General features: G+C 41.3%; 1 protein-coding gene and 1 pseudogene across 1 annotated transcript in view; both read right to left on the reverse strand.

Moving 5' to 3' along the window:
• LRRC69 (leucine rich repeat containing 69) overlaps positions 1-17,364 on the reverse strand; it is a 61,857-nt gene that overhangs the window by 37,804 nt on the left and 6,689 nt on the right. The window contains exons 3-5 of the mRNA XM_090282812.1: positions 8,889-9,015; positions 3,336-3,408; positions 969-1,164 (exon numbers count right to left, since the gene is read on the reverse strand). Of these exons, the coding sequence (XP_090138938.1) occupies positions 969-1,164; positions 3,336-3,408; positions 8,889-9,015 (396 nt within the window). The remainder of the gene's footprint in view (positions 1-968; positions 1,165-3,335; positions 3,409-8,888; positions 9,016-17,364) is intronic.
• LOC150004260 (MOB kinase activator 2 pseudogene) lies at positions 3,768-4,667 on the reverse strand (annotated as a pseudogene).

Here is a 17,364-nt window from a genome sequence, read left to right on the forward strand (position 1 = left end):
ACAGGCATTTCCTCTTACCAAATTAATTCTAATTTGCATAAGGTAGGAAAGTAAACCCATTGACAGGTTCCTAGCAGGAAACACTACTCTCAAACTGGGAAATTTGAGGAAAGTTTAGTAAAATCACTATTTATAAAAGTTTGACAAGGTTTAGGAAAACCTAGCCACAAAACATAGTTTCCTAAACCCACAAAGTTCCCCAAAGCTAGCAATAGCAGAAAGTTGTTTTTTTTTTTTTACCACCATAGACCTAAAGAGCCAGTGGAAATGGTCCATATGAGGATCACCCGACACTAGCTATGGCCTTCCAAAAAGGTGTGCAGGGAATTCATAGCACCACATCAGGTAAAGTACCAGGGGAATGCTATCTCATACTCTCCTCCCGTCCTTTTACCTCCTGCTAGTGCCTCTCACTGGCCATGTCCAAGAGGAAACCAGAAGACAAAAGGAGCTCAGTGATGCCAATGTATAAGTAGGTCTCCCAGATGCAAAGTAGGTTGAAAAAGGATAAAAAGTGGATATGAAGAAAAATGAAACATATATAGCACATATTCCAAAACCAATATACAATTATATTTGTGCAGTATTTAGGGTTGCCAGATAAAATATAGGAGGCTCACTTAAATTTAAGTTACAAACAAAGAATATTTCTTAATATAAGTTATGTCCCATGCAATATTTGGAACATACTTATACTATAAAATTATCCATTGCTTATCTGAGGTTCATATTGAAGTGAGTATCCTGTATTTGTATTTACTAAACCTGACAACCGTAGCTAAGTGAAAAAATCCAAACTATAACCCTCCTTTGTCACAGGAACTTGGAAACTGATCACATCTAATCAGACAGAAAGCCAGCGATAGTTAGTACTCAGATACCCACATCTATTCTATCACTCTTCCCAATCGTGTTGCAATGAGCGTTCTTCCCCAACAAAATAAGATTTGGTTCCATGTTTTGCTTACCTCTGGCAAAATTTCAATGTTGTTCCTGACTAGAAGAAGCTTCTGGAGCATCTTCAAGGACTTAATTTCTTCAGGTATGCAAATGAGCTGATTGTAGTTAAGTTGAAGTTCAGAAAGATTCTCAAGAAGACAAAGTTCTCTAGGAATACTGCCTATCCGGTTATGATTTAAACTCAAATATGTAAGACGTTTTAATCTAAAAAATAAATAAAATATATGAATGAAACTCACAAAAATAAGTAAGTCTACTGTACAGACATTGCTTCTCAGAAGCCATGTGTCAATCCATCTTTTTGTAGCGCATCTGAACCTTACTTCAGTCAAAGTGCTCACAACCACTGTGAATCATTTGAACATAAAAAGTCTTTGCTGCAATCAAACTTTTGAAGATATTTTATATTTATATGTGTTACAAGTATTTTATGTAATCAAAACCTAGATTTTAAAGAAAGAAAATCCTATTTTCATTCTTTGTGAGTATACATTCGCTATACTGGAGAGGAAACCAGAGAACAAGGAGGATACATACATGCACAAATTTACATAGACACATAAACATATACACGGATATAGGTATAAGTATAGTTACAGATTATATATCTTGTACCAAATATTTGTGAGAAACACTTAGTTCCTGTGGAAGATGCAAAGATGGATCAAATACAAATTCTGTCTTTATTTACATATTATGGTCTGAAGGAGAAATTACACGGAGCCATAAAATGACAATAGAAAATGCCATTGGACAGGGAGGAAAAGATTAAGAAAATTTGAGTCTATAATTACAGACATGATACCTGAGGTATATCACAAACAAAAATTGACATTTGAACTTGGGAAAACAAAAAGAATAACAATAACCAATAATAATAAAAGTTAACATCCACTGAGCATTTACTAAGTCCCAGGCTGAACCCTAAATGTTTTTTATGGGCTATCATATTTAATCATCAAAACAGCCCTGTGAAATAGGCACCGTTATAGTCCTCATTTTGCAGATGAAGACACCAAGGTATAGAAAGATGAAGAAACTTTCCCAAGGTTGGAAAATGGAGTCATGCATGGGAAGCTAACCATTCAGCTCACATCTATGCACAGCTAGGATATAGACAATCCAGAATTATCTGTAAAACAGTGTAGACCTATACATTTTCTAGTGCTCCCTTTTCCAGTGAAATCTTTCATTCACTTTTCTGACATAGCACCATAGGTTTATACAGTTCCTTTAATATTTTATTTTGTATTCCAAATAGATCTTAATAAATTGCGAAATTACAACATATAGCTGCAAAAATGTTGAAGTTCACCTACTCAAAATGCTTCTTTTAGAGATGAAAAGCTGTGGTATAGGACAGTTAAATTACTTGCTCCAAGCCATAAAGTTGGTGGCTGGTCATACAAATATATGAACCTGAACCTAGTTCACCAGATCTTCCAAGGTGTCCCTTTTTCATTATATCAATACATCGATCAATTGAATAAGTGAAAAAGCAAGCAGACAATGATTGCATTTTCATTGCTCTAACTATTCCTCTTCTTAAAAAATTATTGCTAGTGGCTCTGAATTAAAACATTACTTTCTCTGTAAAATATCTATGTGGGGAAAAAACAGTACATTTCCTAGAGGTATGGACAGGTGAATTAGAATAGATGCTACAGAAAACCCTTTATTGAGGACTATTCATAGTTTTGTGTCCACTTTTAAATATCTGGATGCTCTTAACACTGTAATATGTCTGTTTCTGTTCAACAGGCAATAATCTCTCCAAAGTAAACCCAAGCAAGGTTTTCTCTCCAGCTGTTAGAAAAAAAGCCCAGAACAGTGGCTTGCCTGCAGAAGGGCAAGGCCTTCAGCTGCTCCAGAAAGGTCCTGGAACAACAGCCTGTCTGTGCAGATGTGCAGAAAGGAGAAACAGCATTTGGTGATTGCTATTGCTGTTAATGATAATAAAATGTGGGTTTTTTTAAAAAACAAAAATGACGTCTTGATTTTAAATCCTTTGCTTTTATAATACCTTTCCTACCGAGCTGAAAACAATTTACAATACTCATATGAAATAAAATTTAATATCACCAATTCTGTAGTAGAGCAAGCTCCAAGAACCACAGAGTTAGGAAACCAATAACACAATCAACTTTAGAACTTTATGTTCAAACCCCCACTTTTGTACTTACCCTACCTAGCCATGCTGTTTAAGGAGTCATCTGCTTAAAATTAGTAGCTTGCCTCAGTCCTTTAGATGCCTCTTCGCTATGTTCAAATCCCACACGGACTTGAGGCTAGGCATAAGGTTTTCAGATGGTTCTGGTGGGCTGGAGGATTTGGGAGTAGGAGTGTTAACCAAGTCTCACTATGAACAAAATTACCTGCTGATTTCTTCAGGAATCCATGTGAGCTGATTGTTGTTCAGATTAAGCAGGATCAAATTTTGTAAGCCATCTGTTAGAAAATAATTTTAGTCACTTTAGCTATATGTCTGAAAATAATTTTTAGCCACTTTTCTATGTAACTGTTTTCCTTCTGATTGCCTTGGCCAAGTCTCTTTGGGTTGCTACTAATGGATAACCTCTTAAACTAGCTTAAACAAAAAAGGTGAATTTGCCACAAAGCTGCAATACTGAGTCGTGGTGCCTAGGGACAAAATGTACAGCCACACTGGAACCAGAAAGCTACTGTAAAAGGCACTGGAACACAGACTTTTTTTTTTTTTTTTTAACTGTGAACGGCAGTACCATAAACATGTATTGAGCAAATGAATGAAGTCTAAAAGTTCTTCTTTACTGGTGACATTCATTCACTCAACGAAGAACTGCAGTGGGAAAGCAAATGCCCCATGCCTGCCAGCATTGGTGAAGCCCACACTCAGCTCTGATAGGCCAAGCATGTGCGTGCTCCCAAGCAAACCAATGCAGACACACGTAGCACCAGCTCTCTGCACATGGGCACACCTGTCCTTTCAAAGGCTCACCTCTCCTGCCCGTGGTTCTCTGTCCTGTGCCCCACTGCTGCACAGCACCTCTGAGACTGTCCATGACTGCAGTCTCTGGAGACCTGAGCAGGTTGGACTCCCTGGTGATGAGGATGAAGTGCACATAGTATGTGTTCAAGTGCCTGTGCAGCTGCAGAGCCAGGGTCTCCTTGGAGTGGGATGAGCACGTTTGCGCTGGGACATGCAACAGGTACCTGCAGATCCCCACCATAGACTCAAAGGAGATGGGAAATTCTGTGTTGTATTTCATGGAGAACATGTCCTCGTTGGTCACCAGCTTCTGCATGGAGCTCAAGACCAAGCCAATGTACCAAGGAACGGTGCACTTGATCTTCTTCTCCTGTTCTTTGTTCCAGCATTACTGGGGTAGCACTTGGTCATCATATAGCACACCTGTCTTGTGCAGAATTCTGAGATGGTGCTATACTGCAGGATGACAGTGTGCAGAAACACTGTAGCTCATTGAAAGCTCAGTGTCCCAGGGCAGCACCACTAGCTGCTTGAAGTTAAAGTTGGTGATTTTGACTTGGGTGTATTCCTGTTCCAGATATACTTTCTTCTCTGCATCAGGCTTCTCTCATTGGGCTTTTCCCCATTGGGTTCTCTTTAGACTTCCCATTGAGCCAATACATGGGCTGCACAGGCCTGCTGGCCCACTGCCACACACGCTGGGCTCCCAGACCACAGCAGTGGTCTGGTCGGAAGTCATATTAATATAAATATATTTTATTATATATACAAATAATATATACATGATGTTATGTAATTATAGGCTTATATATGTATCGGTTTTGTATAAGGAACCGGTCCACATGGCAAAGACAAATGTAGCTCAGCTCTGGTTCAGAAAACCGACAGGCACGAGGCAGCACACAGGAGCCAGGCCCATAGATTGGCTTTCTTGTGGGAATCAGGTTTGCACTGTATCTATACAGCTTAAATGCTTGCTCTTGCTAAAAAACTTCCTCACCCTGAGCTGAAAAACAATAGATGTTTAATGTATAACTTTAAAGTAACTTCTCAAGGTCTACTCTGAACTTTTCAAAAAAAACATAGTTTATTTATTTGTTTATTTATTTATTTTTATTTTTAGAGAGAGGGGAAAGGAGAAAGAGACAGAGAGAAACATCACTGTGTGGTTGCCTCTCACTTGCGCCCCCAACTGGGGACCTGATGTGCAACCTGGTAATATGCCCTGACTGGGAATCGAACCAGTGACACTTGGTTCGCAGGCCGACGCTCAATCCACTGAGTCTCAGCAGCCAGGGCCCTACTCTGAACTATTTTAAGGACAGGATGTGGCCAGATTTCCCATTCTTATCATTTCCTTGCATGCACAACATTCTTTTCTTTATTATCTGTAAACAGCCACCATCTAAAGCAACCTTAGCAAAGAGATTTGTAATTTTGTTTGATGTGACTCCCAGAAAGGAATAAAAGTCTGTCCAGGTGTAACAGAACCCCTGGGCCGCTCCGATTGAAACAGAACCCACGGGCTGTTTAGTTAGGGGTCCGATTGCCTGCCGCCAGAATCATAACTCTGAATACCAGAGTTTGGTGAAAAGGAAAAGAATTGTTTATTTACACAAAGTCCTGCCTCCCCCTCCCAGACCTGGCCAGTCTTAGGAAAGTCAGAAACACCGTTTCCCTACTGCCTAGGCACAGTTCAGCTTTACCAGTAGCTGCCAACCACTCAGTTCTGATTGGGGAGGTCCTTTCTGTGCTGTGGTGCCCTCCAGCTCTCAATGCAGGACCGCCTGGATTCTCAGCCTCCTTGCAAACTGCCTTCTTCCTGCAAACCACATGGATCTCCTCTCCTTCTCAAAGCAGCCTGGCAAGAGCCTCTTCTTAAAGCCGCCTGGAGACCCCTGCTCCAAGCCAGATGGAGGGAGCCCACAAGAGCCAGAGAGTGAGGGCGTGAGGGCCAGAGCGAGCCTGAGAGAGAGAGCCTCCTAGAGCCAGAGCCAGCCCAAAAATGTCCGCAGCTCCTTCTCTCTTCCTCCCTACCTCCTCTCTCTCCCTGCGTCCTCTCACCCAGTCGGTGTTGCAAACAGTTCTCACCATTCACAGAACCCTACTAGGCTCTGTCTGCTTCTTCCGTACCAGCCCACAGTCCAAGATCCCTCCCATCTTCCTGAGTCTTGGAAGTAAAGCGGATCTTTGCAACAATGTTTCCAGCCACTAGCTCCAGGCATGCAAGGGCATCCTGAGAGCTGCTTCCTGCTGCCTATCTCCCAGCCGAAAACTCTGGGGTTTGTTTTTGGACTCCCCTGTTTCTGTAACACAGGCAAGGGTCGTGGCGCTCTTACTGATTTAGACAATGGCTGTTCTGTCCCCTCTCTCCACTGAATTAGTGCAGTCCATGTGATTTTGTTTGTCGCATCCACAACACTGCGGACACCGCTGGTCAGAGCCCACAGCAGTTTTGTATATGGTCATTCTTGGTAGACACAAAAATGCTCATGCTTTGGTCTCCTCGGCCTCAGATGCTTCTTCTGAACCACTAAACCAGATTGTGATGTCCAAGGAGACCCAGGTCATGCTCCAGGCTAATTGTCTTCCTCACCCTGAGCTCCTCAAAGCCTGAAGATTATATATTCTCTGAGAATCTGCAGCACATAGAGAGCAGGACATAGTTTCACTTCTTAATATAGCTTCTCTCAGCTTCATATTCATATTCTCTCTCCCCATCCAATTCTTTCTCTTTTGAACAGATTTCCTCTAATTTTCCATGTATTCATAGCCATCCTAAAACTCCTGATTTTAATGTTTACAGACAGGATAAACACAGTTCTCAATCTGAAATGCCTGCAGGAATCAAGAAGATGTCTCCAAACACAGTCATGGGCCTCATGGGAGTGTACCTGGCCCAAGTGTGCTGAACGGGAGAGCACATGTCTTATCTAGCAGGGAACAGCCATGCAGCCAAACCCTCGCAATTGCTGTCATATGGCAAAATGATTCCAGTGTGGCCTAATCTTTCTTTTTTTAAAACAGACAAAACGAGCCAGCAATATGGACTTCTATATGAATTTTCTTAATCTGAAAATTCTTGGCTCTAAAGTCAAACTTTTTAAAAAGCAGACAAAACAGTGCTGGCCATGTGGCTCAGTTGGTTGGAGCATTGTCCCACATGCCAAAAGTTGCAGATTTGATACCCAATTGTGGCGTGTATGGAAGGCAACTGATCAATGTTTCTCTCTCACATTGATGTATCTCTCTCTCTCTCTCTCTCTCTCTCTCTCTCTCTCTCTCTCTCTCTCTCTCTCTCTCTCGCTCCCTCTCTCTAAAAATCAATAACCATATCATCAGGGGAAGATTTTTTAAAAGTAGACAAAACAGAACCAACCTATTTGTGAACAAGATTCAGTCTATGGGCCACTAGTTTACAACCTCTGTCTTGTGTACGTGATAGCTCAAACCAATTAAATTGTTTTAGATTTCATCATAATCCCCCCAAAAGAGTATATGACTGACCCAGTTCAGGACACATATCTAAACTTGGTTCAGTCTGCTCTGGTCAGGGGACAGAGTCACAAAATATATACTGAGAAGTGCTCAACTCCCTGACACCAAACTGTTTCTGCAGTTGGATGATCATGACATGACACAGAACATAATTTATGTCAATCACATGAGATTTTCAAAGTTCAACAGCTCCAATTAAGAATACAGAAACTGAAGACATTCAGGGCACTGTACACAGATTACATATATTTTATAAACCTTACATTTAAAGCAACAAGAGAAAAAAATTATTTACAGAAATCTAAATTAGCACTAATTAGGTTACTTAATTTCATTTATATATTCCAGATTCTACTTAAATTTTGTTCTCTCAGTGTAATTCATAAAATAATATTGTCTACTTGTTTTTTTTTTTTTTTATGAAATATTCATCCAGACAGGTATGTCTACTTGTTTCCATGCTCTGAATTTTTTCTTAGGTAAACTGTTTACTTTTTAAGTAAACTATAATTGAATGCCAAATCTATGGCTTTGTGTATATAATGTACATAAGCACTGATGAGTGTCTGTCACATTTTTTATTTTGAGAAAAAAATATTTCTCCAAGATACATGATCTATGACTATAAAGTACTTTAAAGAGATGGTACCAGAGACTTTTTGTGTTATGCCAAATATACCCCTAATTTAGTGCCCCATGCAATAATACCCTTAATAAAGGCTGCTTGATTATGACAATGATCATATATAGTATCCAAGTATCAAAAGGTTCACAGAACCTTGTAAATTCTATAATATATCTCTACTTTTACAACAGGGAACAAAGACATAGAGTAATTAAGTGCCTTACATGAGTCAATGGAGCTATAAAATTCACCTGAATTTCTTTGTCATGTATTCTGTCCTTGAACACACTTTGCCTTTATTAAATAGGCAAAGTTTCATATTGAATGGAAAAAAGTATAGGCTTAAAGGAAACAAAAAAAGAATGCCACTTATTGGATGCCCTATCTTTTCTTTAAAACTCTCCACAAATTAATTTAAACCTAGCATCTTGATCAAATATTGTGACTTAGTATCTGAGATAGGATAAAAAAAGTGTAAAGAAAAAGGAGAGCTGTGCAAAGATTTTCTTGATTTGATTTTCAACTAATTTTCATTCTGGTACAAAGAAGAGGCCCACAGATTTAAGAGTCTAAGTGTGCACTGATTCTGATTCTGAAAAGTGGAAAATTCACTAGCACTAATGCGTATTTATTTTCTCAGGTCTACATGTAAAGAAATATAGAATACAATAGTTTTAAAAAGTCCCCCAAATTCCTTAATTTCAAAAAAAAAAAAAAGAAGAAAGAAAGAAAGAAAAAAAAAATGTACAATTCCTTTTCACTTTAATTTCAAATTGTTAAATATAATAAGGGGATTAAGTTTGAGACTATAATATTGCTTTTCTTTGACTAACTTACCACATGCTCCAGGTGCAAATCTGTTAATTCTATTTCCAAATAAATGGAGCTTCTTCAGGGATGTAAGGTATTTCATCTCTTCTGGAACTTCTTCTAAAAGGTTGTTTCCCAGATTTAGCATGGTCAACTATAAACATATAGAAATTTAATGGACTCATACATTATCTACCTTCAAATGAGAAGAAAAAGAAAAGAAATAATTAAGCCCCTTTGCTGAGATCCATGTAACCTAAGAAAACTTCAAAATAATCATAAACAATTTTTTCACACATACCTAAAATGATCTTTATAAAGTTCATCTGAGTTCATGTTGAAACACCTTATGTTAGTTAAAGCACAATTTAGTTTTCAATGAAAGTAGTTCATTAAAATTATATTATAAGCCATTCCAAAAGTATTCAAAAACAGAATTAATGATTCATTCATAACTCACTTGAGCAACTCAAGAATATCCTAACATTGTGACCCACAGACTCAAAACCATTAAAAAATCAGCAAAGGAGCTAATCTCCTGAAATCAGATAAATAGCCAAAGATCTGAGGTCCTCCTGTCATACTGCTCCCAAATGAGCTTTCTAATTTAGACTCTATGACTTCTCTATTACATGTATAGAGTCAAAGGAGGGGGGGGCGGGCTTTAACATCTCTCTGTGATTGCAAAATTCATGAGGAGCTAATGACAAGGTAAGGTTGGGTAGGGAAGATTGCTCTATATGCACTTGTCCTATTAATGATGGGTTGGTTAAATGTAGGAAGTACTGTATATAAGAGAAGTTAGAAAGATCCCCCTTGATCCTCTAATAAATCAATGATACAGAATTCTTCCTTAAACCTTATTTTTTTCTTTGATTTGAAATCAAAATGTACCTCCTGAGATGCAAAGTCTTTTCTTTCACTCCTAAACATAATTTACCATTCAGATTTCATTACCAGTTCCAACGTCCAGAATTCTAAAATTAAAAGGTAAAAGAAAAGGAATCATGGAAGTCTTGACAAATAAATAAGTTTATATAACAAAATAAAATTAATTAAAAATTGAGAATTACATTTGTATGTAAATACCACATGGTATTTGGTATGGATGTACATTAATGATTTAAATTAATATAGACACAGATTTATCTACAATGAAATTCCTTGCCCTTAGAATTAATGGGAAAGGTTCTGCTTCCATACACACTTTCCTCTGAGATTTACCATTGTCCTCCAGAAACAAAGGATGATACAGCTTGGGGGACTTATTCTTTTGTAAAGGTGAAGTTAAAATAAACTTGTTTTATTGCACTTCCTTTTATTGCACTTCACAGGTGTTGTGCTTTTTACAAATTGAAGGCAAGACCCTCCACTAGCAAAGAGATTGTAACCACTGGAATTAGCAATGGACACATAATTAGTGACCTTGACAAGAGGGGCGAGGTTGGGAAGGATGTGCTTCAAGTGTGCTGTGGACAAAATGTGCAAAATCAAAGACAATGACTAAAAGACATTTTGTTTAAGAACTTCTGCTATGAAGGGACAATAGAAAATTAGCAAGGAGCTGGAGTATTTGTTTCTTCCTAAAATAAAATATATTACAGTTTATGACATGCTGATGGAAATAATCCTGTAGATAATGAAAAACTACTGGTATAAAGAGAGGGATAATTGCAGGATCAAAATCCTTTAGAAGATAGGAAAGCAGAGATCCAAAGTACAAGTATGGACTTTTCATCCGGGTAGTAGGAAGGAAGGTAGAGAATGTGTGAATAGATCAGAGCCCTGGATAGATTTGGTGATGGAAAGATGAGGGGGTTCCTCACTGATAGTATCTGTTTTTCAATGAAACATGAAACAAAGCCATCTTCTCAGAGGAGGAGATATAAGAGGTGTGATGAAATGTAATTTTGAAGATCAATCTTGGGAAATATAGTAGGAGAGCTGACAGCCATAGTTGGTTTTCTGATTCAGCTTAGCTTCCAAGATGATATAAAATGGATAGATGACCCAAGAAAAGTCACGCTCTCTGGATGACACATTAACTAAATGGCCCTCTGGTTAGAAAAGGCTACCATGTAAAATTCTGAGCACTTCAGCCAAGAATATGACATGGAGACGATTCAACTGAAAACCTCAAAATTTAAAGGATTTCAAAGTTAAAACTAAGATGAAGTAACTAGAACTGAGATTATTCTTAACAGAACAGGATAACTAGAAAAAATTCATTGATGACCTTTAGATTCATAAAAGTATCTTAAAGACAAGGTGCTTATACTCTGTCACCAGGGCAAATATGTCAGAGCTTCAGCCTAGATACATAAATTATACAGAAAGTTCCAGAGACACCATAGCAAAGAATGAGTTACCTTTGAAGAATATTTCAAAACTCAATCTAAATGTTTCATTATTTCACTAATATTTTTTATACAATGGAGGACCCCCCAAAACTGGAATTTATTTAAAATTGTGTATTTATTCTTACATGTTTAAACTTCAATCGCCTTCAAAGTACTCTCCATTTGATACCATATACCTACCAAGATGTTTTTCCCACTGCTCAAAACAGTTTTGAACTGGTCAATTTTGATGCCTTTTAGTGCTTTTGCCATTTTTTGTTTGTTTGTTTGTTTTGTTTTACCTCTTCCACATTGGCAAAATATTTCCCTTTGAGGACATTGTTCATCTGGGGAAATGAAAAAGGTGCTTTGAATGAGATTGGGTGACTAAGGAGGGTAGGGCATGGGGGTTATGCCATCTTTGGTCAAAAACTGCTGAACACAGCATGGTAAAGGCAGGTGTGCTCACAAATCACCCATCATGAAATGGGCAAATATGTTGAAAGAGTCTTAAAAAAAAAAAAACTCACTGAAGCCAAATGCAGCCTCTCACAACAATGCCAGCTGGAACACTGATACAGATGGGTTTCTATAACACTTACCTAGTGGGGGAAGCTTGTACTACAAGTGGCCGGCCCTCCAGAAGATAATTCTGATTTTGGGGGTCCCCTCTCATATGTTTACTATGTGCCTGGTACTATCCTGAATACTACAGTAAAAAAGACATACAAGATTCCCTCTCTTGTAGTGCTTAAACTTTGTGAAATGAGACAACAAATAAGTACATGAATAGTTCCTGTTAGTGCTAAGTACGGTACTATATTACAGGAAAGAAAATAGGATCATGGAATGGAAATAACTTGGGACTAGATTGAGTCATCAGGGAAGACCTGTCTGAGGAGGTGATGTTTGAAGCGAGACATCAGGATGACTTGGAAGGCTACTCTAAATGGTATTTTACTCACAAGGGTTTCAGAAAGTGTGAGCATCTGGAAAGAGCACCCACACTATTAGTGACACTTTCTATGGTTATGGGCAGTCTCTAAGGGAAGACTTTAGTCAAATAGGAGACAACTACTTGATAAACTTAAAACTAGCATTACTTCAATAATTATATATAGAGAATAAAGTTCTGGTATTTTTCAGGGTGTAACTTTTGTTCCTTGCAATTGGCATATTGCCATACATTGAAAGACACCATTGTTACTAAATGGTTTCTCATGGCCCCACGACCCAGAGAATTACAGTATCTTATAATCAAAATGAACTTTAATAAGTCACCAAGTGCATCATATAAAATGCAAATGGGCAATTATATATCTTCCTCATGACAAAGTAATGGGTAGTTTTTTAATCTTATTAGGAATTTTTATTTACTCATTTTTCTATGTTTAGGCACTGTGAAACTTCTACCCAAATTCCTTCCACAGCAACAATAAAAAATAGTTTTATCCCTCCTCCTTTCTATCACATAACAATCTCAAAATATTGAAGATTGCTACTACATTCCCCCTAAATTTGTTCCATTCTTCTTTAACCATTTCTCGCAGGATATAATATTCAGAACCCTCACCATCCTGGTCATTCTCTGATTTTTATAAGTGCCTCTCTCTCTGAAAGCAATGCACCTCAGGTGAGACAGGGAATGTGATCTCATAGTATAAGTGCTGGTGGGACCACAGAATTTTCCTCAAGCAGATGACTACCCTTATGTTAATGCAGCCAATCCTGGCATACACACTTTAATCAGCAGAGCACATTTTTGGTGCATAATTTATCTTGTCTGTGACAACAAAGACTGTTAAGTTTATAGTCAAGGAGATAAGCCACATCTGAACTTACGTAATTAAATTATTATTTTCTTAAGTTCAGTTACTCCTGTAAAAATTGTATCTTGTTGGTTTGGGCTCAAAAGACATCTCAAGTGAATGTGATGTTGTTACTTTAAATACAAAGTCTAAAAACTGAACAATGTCAATGGACAAACCAGTTCTGTTTTTTCCATCTGCCTGCACTTTGGTTAATGCACTCACCATTCTTGTAATCCTACAGTAGTCCATCTTTGAAATCACCTAGCTTCTTTCTCTCCACCTAAATTTAATCCGTCAACAAATCCTATTCTCAAAATTCCTTTCAGGTGCAACTTTTTTAGTTTTATCCCATTGCAATCACTCTAATTCTAGTTATCATTATTGTCTACTTATAGCATTACATAGCTGAAGAATGCAAAGAATGGGATGTGCTATCATTTAAGTTCCCTTTTTTCAATTCTGCTAGATTACATATAAACAGTTGCCCAAATAATCAGTTGATGGGGAATTTCTTTACCCAATATTTCCTGTTTTTATCCTCCCTGTAGCCTTTTCTGCATCCTTGTGTACTTGCCCTAAATAGTGTACCTCTATCCCGACTCTTCCTAAATTTGATGTATTTGATTGCATTGACCCACTCATAGTTCTAAGTTATATCCTATCTGTGGCCTGCCTTGAAATGGAGATGTGTGTTTCTTCTTATATCTTGGATATGACGTGAGAATCTCACTGTCCATTGATGCCTTTGAATCGTGACATCTAGATTTAATGTACGTATAGCAATCGTTGTATAAGTAGGAAAGAAGACAAGAAGTTTGGGGAGGGTGAATGTACTGATTGACTTGTTAATGATAATACAGTCACACCTTTGTATTCATCAGCTTCAGAACTTGTCAAACCCTGTACTCATCGCATTTTGACGAGAAACAAAGAAGATTCAGCACTCAGCGCTTGCTGGGGACTCGTCGAACTTGCTAGAACTTGTATGAGTCACAACATCACCCGCAAGAGAAAATGCTTCATTGTTCAGTCGTCATCAGTTTCGGCACTTCTCACGCATTCCAGAAAGAGTTAACGAGTACCAAGGTCGTCGTTGTCAGCAGCCGTCCGTCTCGAGAGACGATGGCGTAGCTTCTTGAGAGTCTATCTGCACTGCCAAGAATGGCTGTGCAGTCCGACTCGGGAGTGACAATCCCTGCCGCACTTGTTACAGGTGAAGGCAGATGGCTGTTGTTGCTGCTGTTGACGCTGCTTCCGCCTCGATCTTTTCTGGGCCGCCTCCTCGTTGCGCGCAGCCTCTGCGCGTGACGTACCTTGCCTGACCGCGAGCCTCCAGGCTAGGCGGTCGTCTGCTTGAACTTCCCATGTGTTGAGATTGATGGAGCATTGTGTCATATCCTTTTTGCAGATGTCTTTGAACCGCAGTTTTGGGCGCCCTGTCATCCTCTGGCCTTCTGCTAGCTCGCCGTAGAGGAGGTCTTTGGGAATACGGCCTGCATCCATTCTTTTGACATGGCCGAGCCACCTGAGGCGTCTCTCACTAAGAACTGCATGCAAACTGCTCATGTTGGCTCGCTTCAGCACCTCGGTGTTGGGAACCTTATCCTGCCAGGCGACATGCAGGATGCGTCGCAGGCACCTCATGTGGAAGCTGTTGAGTTTCCTTTCGTGCCTTGCGTAGGTGGTCCACGTCTCGCTGCCATAGAGGAGAGTGCTGAGTACGCAGGCTTGGTAGATGCGCAGTCTGGTTTTCTCAGTGAGGCTGGGATTGTTCCACGCTCGCCGGTTCAGTTTGGCCATAACTGTGGCTGCCCTGGCGATTCTCCGGTTGACCTCCAAGTCAACTGACAGAGAGCTCGAGATGGTGGACCCGAGGTAAGTGAAGTCGTTGACAACCTCCAGGGTGTATCCGTCGATGGTGATGCAAGGGGGAGTCCCTGTGCCTTGAGCCATAACGTTCGTCTTCGTCAGGCTGATGGCTAGTCCGAACTCCTTGCATGCGTGGGAAAGGCAAGTGACTAGCTGCTGGAGTCCCTCTTCGGAGTGTGATGTCAAGGCTACGTCGTCGGCGAAGAGCATCTCACGGATGAGCACCTCTTTGACTTTGGTCTTGGCTCGTAGACGGGCCAGGTTGTAGAGCTTGCCATCGGATCTGGTGTGAATGAAGACACCCTCACTGCAGTCCTTAAAGGCGTATTGGAGGAGCATGGAGAAGAAGATTCCGAACAGCGTAGGCGCGAGGACGCAGCCCTGCTTTACTCCGCTGCTGACTGGGAAGGCCTCAGAGGTTGCGCCGTTGTAGGACACCGTGCTGTGCATGTTGTCGTGAAAGGACATGACCACAGCAAGCAGATGTGGTGGACAGCCAATCTTCCGTAGCAAGCTGAAGAGTCCGCTTCGACTGACCAGATCAAACGCCTTCGTGAGGTCGATAAAGGCGAGGTAGAGTGGTTTATGCTGCTCGTGACATTTCTCCTGCAGCTGGCGTAGGGAGAAGATCATGTCCACTGTTGATCGGCCAGCTCTGAAGCCACACTGGGACTCTGGGTAGACGCGGGAAGCAAGGGTCTGCAGGCGGTAAAGAGAGACCCGGGCGAATACTTTGCCGACGACGCTGAGGAGAGAGATGCCCCGGTAGTTGTTGCAGTCGCTGCGGTCTCCTTTGTTCTTGTACATGGTGATAATGTTGGCGTCTCTCATATCCTGAGGGATGTAACCCTCCTTCCAGCAGAGACAGAGTAGATGGTGGAGCGGCTGTAGCAGGACTGGTTTCCCGCTCTTTAGGATTTCTGGAGGGATTCCGTCGCTTCCTGGTGCTTTCCCGCAAGCGAGGCGGTCGATGGCTTTGCTGAGCTCTGCCGCAGTAGGTGGGGTGTCTAGCTCCTCCATGACTGGTAGGTCTGGGATGGTGTTAAGAGCAGTGTCTGTTACAGTGTTCCTCGTTGCATACAGCTCGAGGTAGTGCTCGGTCCACCGCCGCATTTGCTGCTCCTGGTCAGTGATGACCTCACCTGTCTTGGACTTAAGGGGGGCGATCTTGGAGGGGATTGGGCCTGTTGCCTTCTTGATACCCTCATACATTCCTCGTGCGTTGCCTATATCGGCGGCTTCCTGGATGCTTCTGCACAGGTTTAGCCAATAGGTGTTGGCACAGTGGCGGGCGGTCTTCTGGACTTTGTTCCTGGCAGCCCGTAGAGCTTGAAGTGTACTGGGAGTGGGCGTGGCCTTGTAAGCCAGTAGGGCCTTCCTCTTAGCCTCGATCACGGGTTCCATTTCTTCCCGGTGAGCCTCGTACCAGTCAGCGTTGTTCCGCTCTTTCTTCCCGTAAGCAATAATGGCGGAGTTGTATATGGCGTCGCGGAGACGTGGCCAACTGGATTCGATAATGTCATCTGCCGCCATTCCCTCGCCGAGTGCATCTTCCATCCTGTTGATGAATTGCTGGGTCTTAACTGGGTTGCTGGCACAACTGGTGTTGATGCGTGGGCGACCCTTCATCTTGGAGTGGTGCAACCTCTTCGGCGTTATGAGCACCTTGCTTACCACGAGGGCATGGTCCGTGTCGCAGTCTGCACTGTGGTAGCTGCGGGTGAGGAGGGTGCTGCCAATATCCATTCTTCTGGTGATGACGAGGTCAAGCTGGTGCCAGTGGCGGGAGCGGGGGTGCCTCCATGACACCTGGTGGATCTCTTTGCACTTGAAGAATGTGTTTGTCACACACAGGCCGTGGTGACACGAAAGCTCAAGCAGTCACTGACCATTCTCATTGATCTTTCCTCTCCCAAAGTTTCCGAGGCAGGTGGGCCAGGCCATGTGGTCGGCTCCTACTCTTGCATTGAAGTCTCCAAGGAGATAAAGAGCGTTACTTCTGGGGATCTTGGATAACGCTTCGTCCAGTGCATGGTAGAACTGTTCTTTCTCTTTGGTGGTGGCGCAGAGGGTTGGGGCATACGCGCTAAGAATGCTGACTGGGCCGAAAGTTGTTGACAATCGGAGGGTAAGTAATCTCTCTGTGCCTCCTGTGGGTGGCTCTATGGAGTTAACAAGCGTGTTCTTCACAGCGAACCCAACACCGTGCTGTCTTGGTTGGTCCGGAGACTTCCCTTGCCAGTAGAAGGTGTAGTTGGTTTCTCTGATAGTTCCGTTGTCGGCCAACTGGGTCTCCTGTAGAGCCGCAATGTCGATGTTTAGTCGTGCCAGTTCCCTGTCGATGACGGCGGTTTTCCTGGCACCATTGATCCACAGAAGGTCTGCAGTAAGTCCGGGACACATGGTCCTGATGTTCCAGCTAGCGAGGTGAAGATCTGGAGGCTTCTTTCTTGTTGTTTGCTTGGAATTGCCTGATGCGAGTGT

This window comes from Furipterus horrens, unplaced genomic scaffold (genome assembly GCF_987537825.1).
Source record: "Furipterus horrens unplaced genomic scaffold, mFurHor1.1.pri manual_scaffold_7, whole genome shotgun sequence".
Lineage (NCBI taxonomy): Eukaryota > Metazoa > Chordata > Mammalia > Chiroptera > Furipteridae > Furipterus > Furipterus horrens.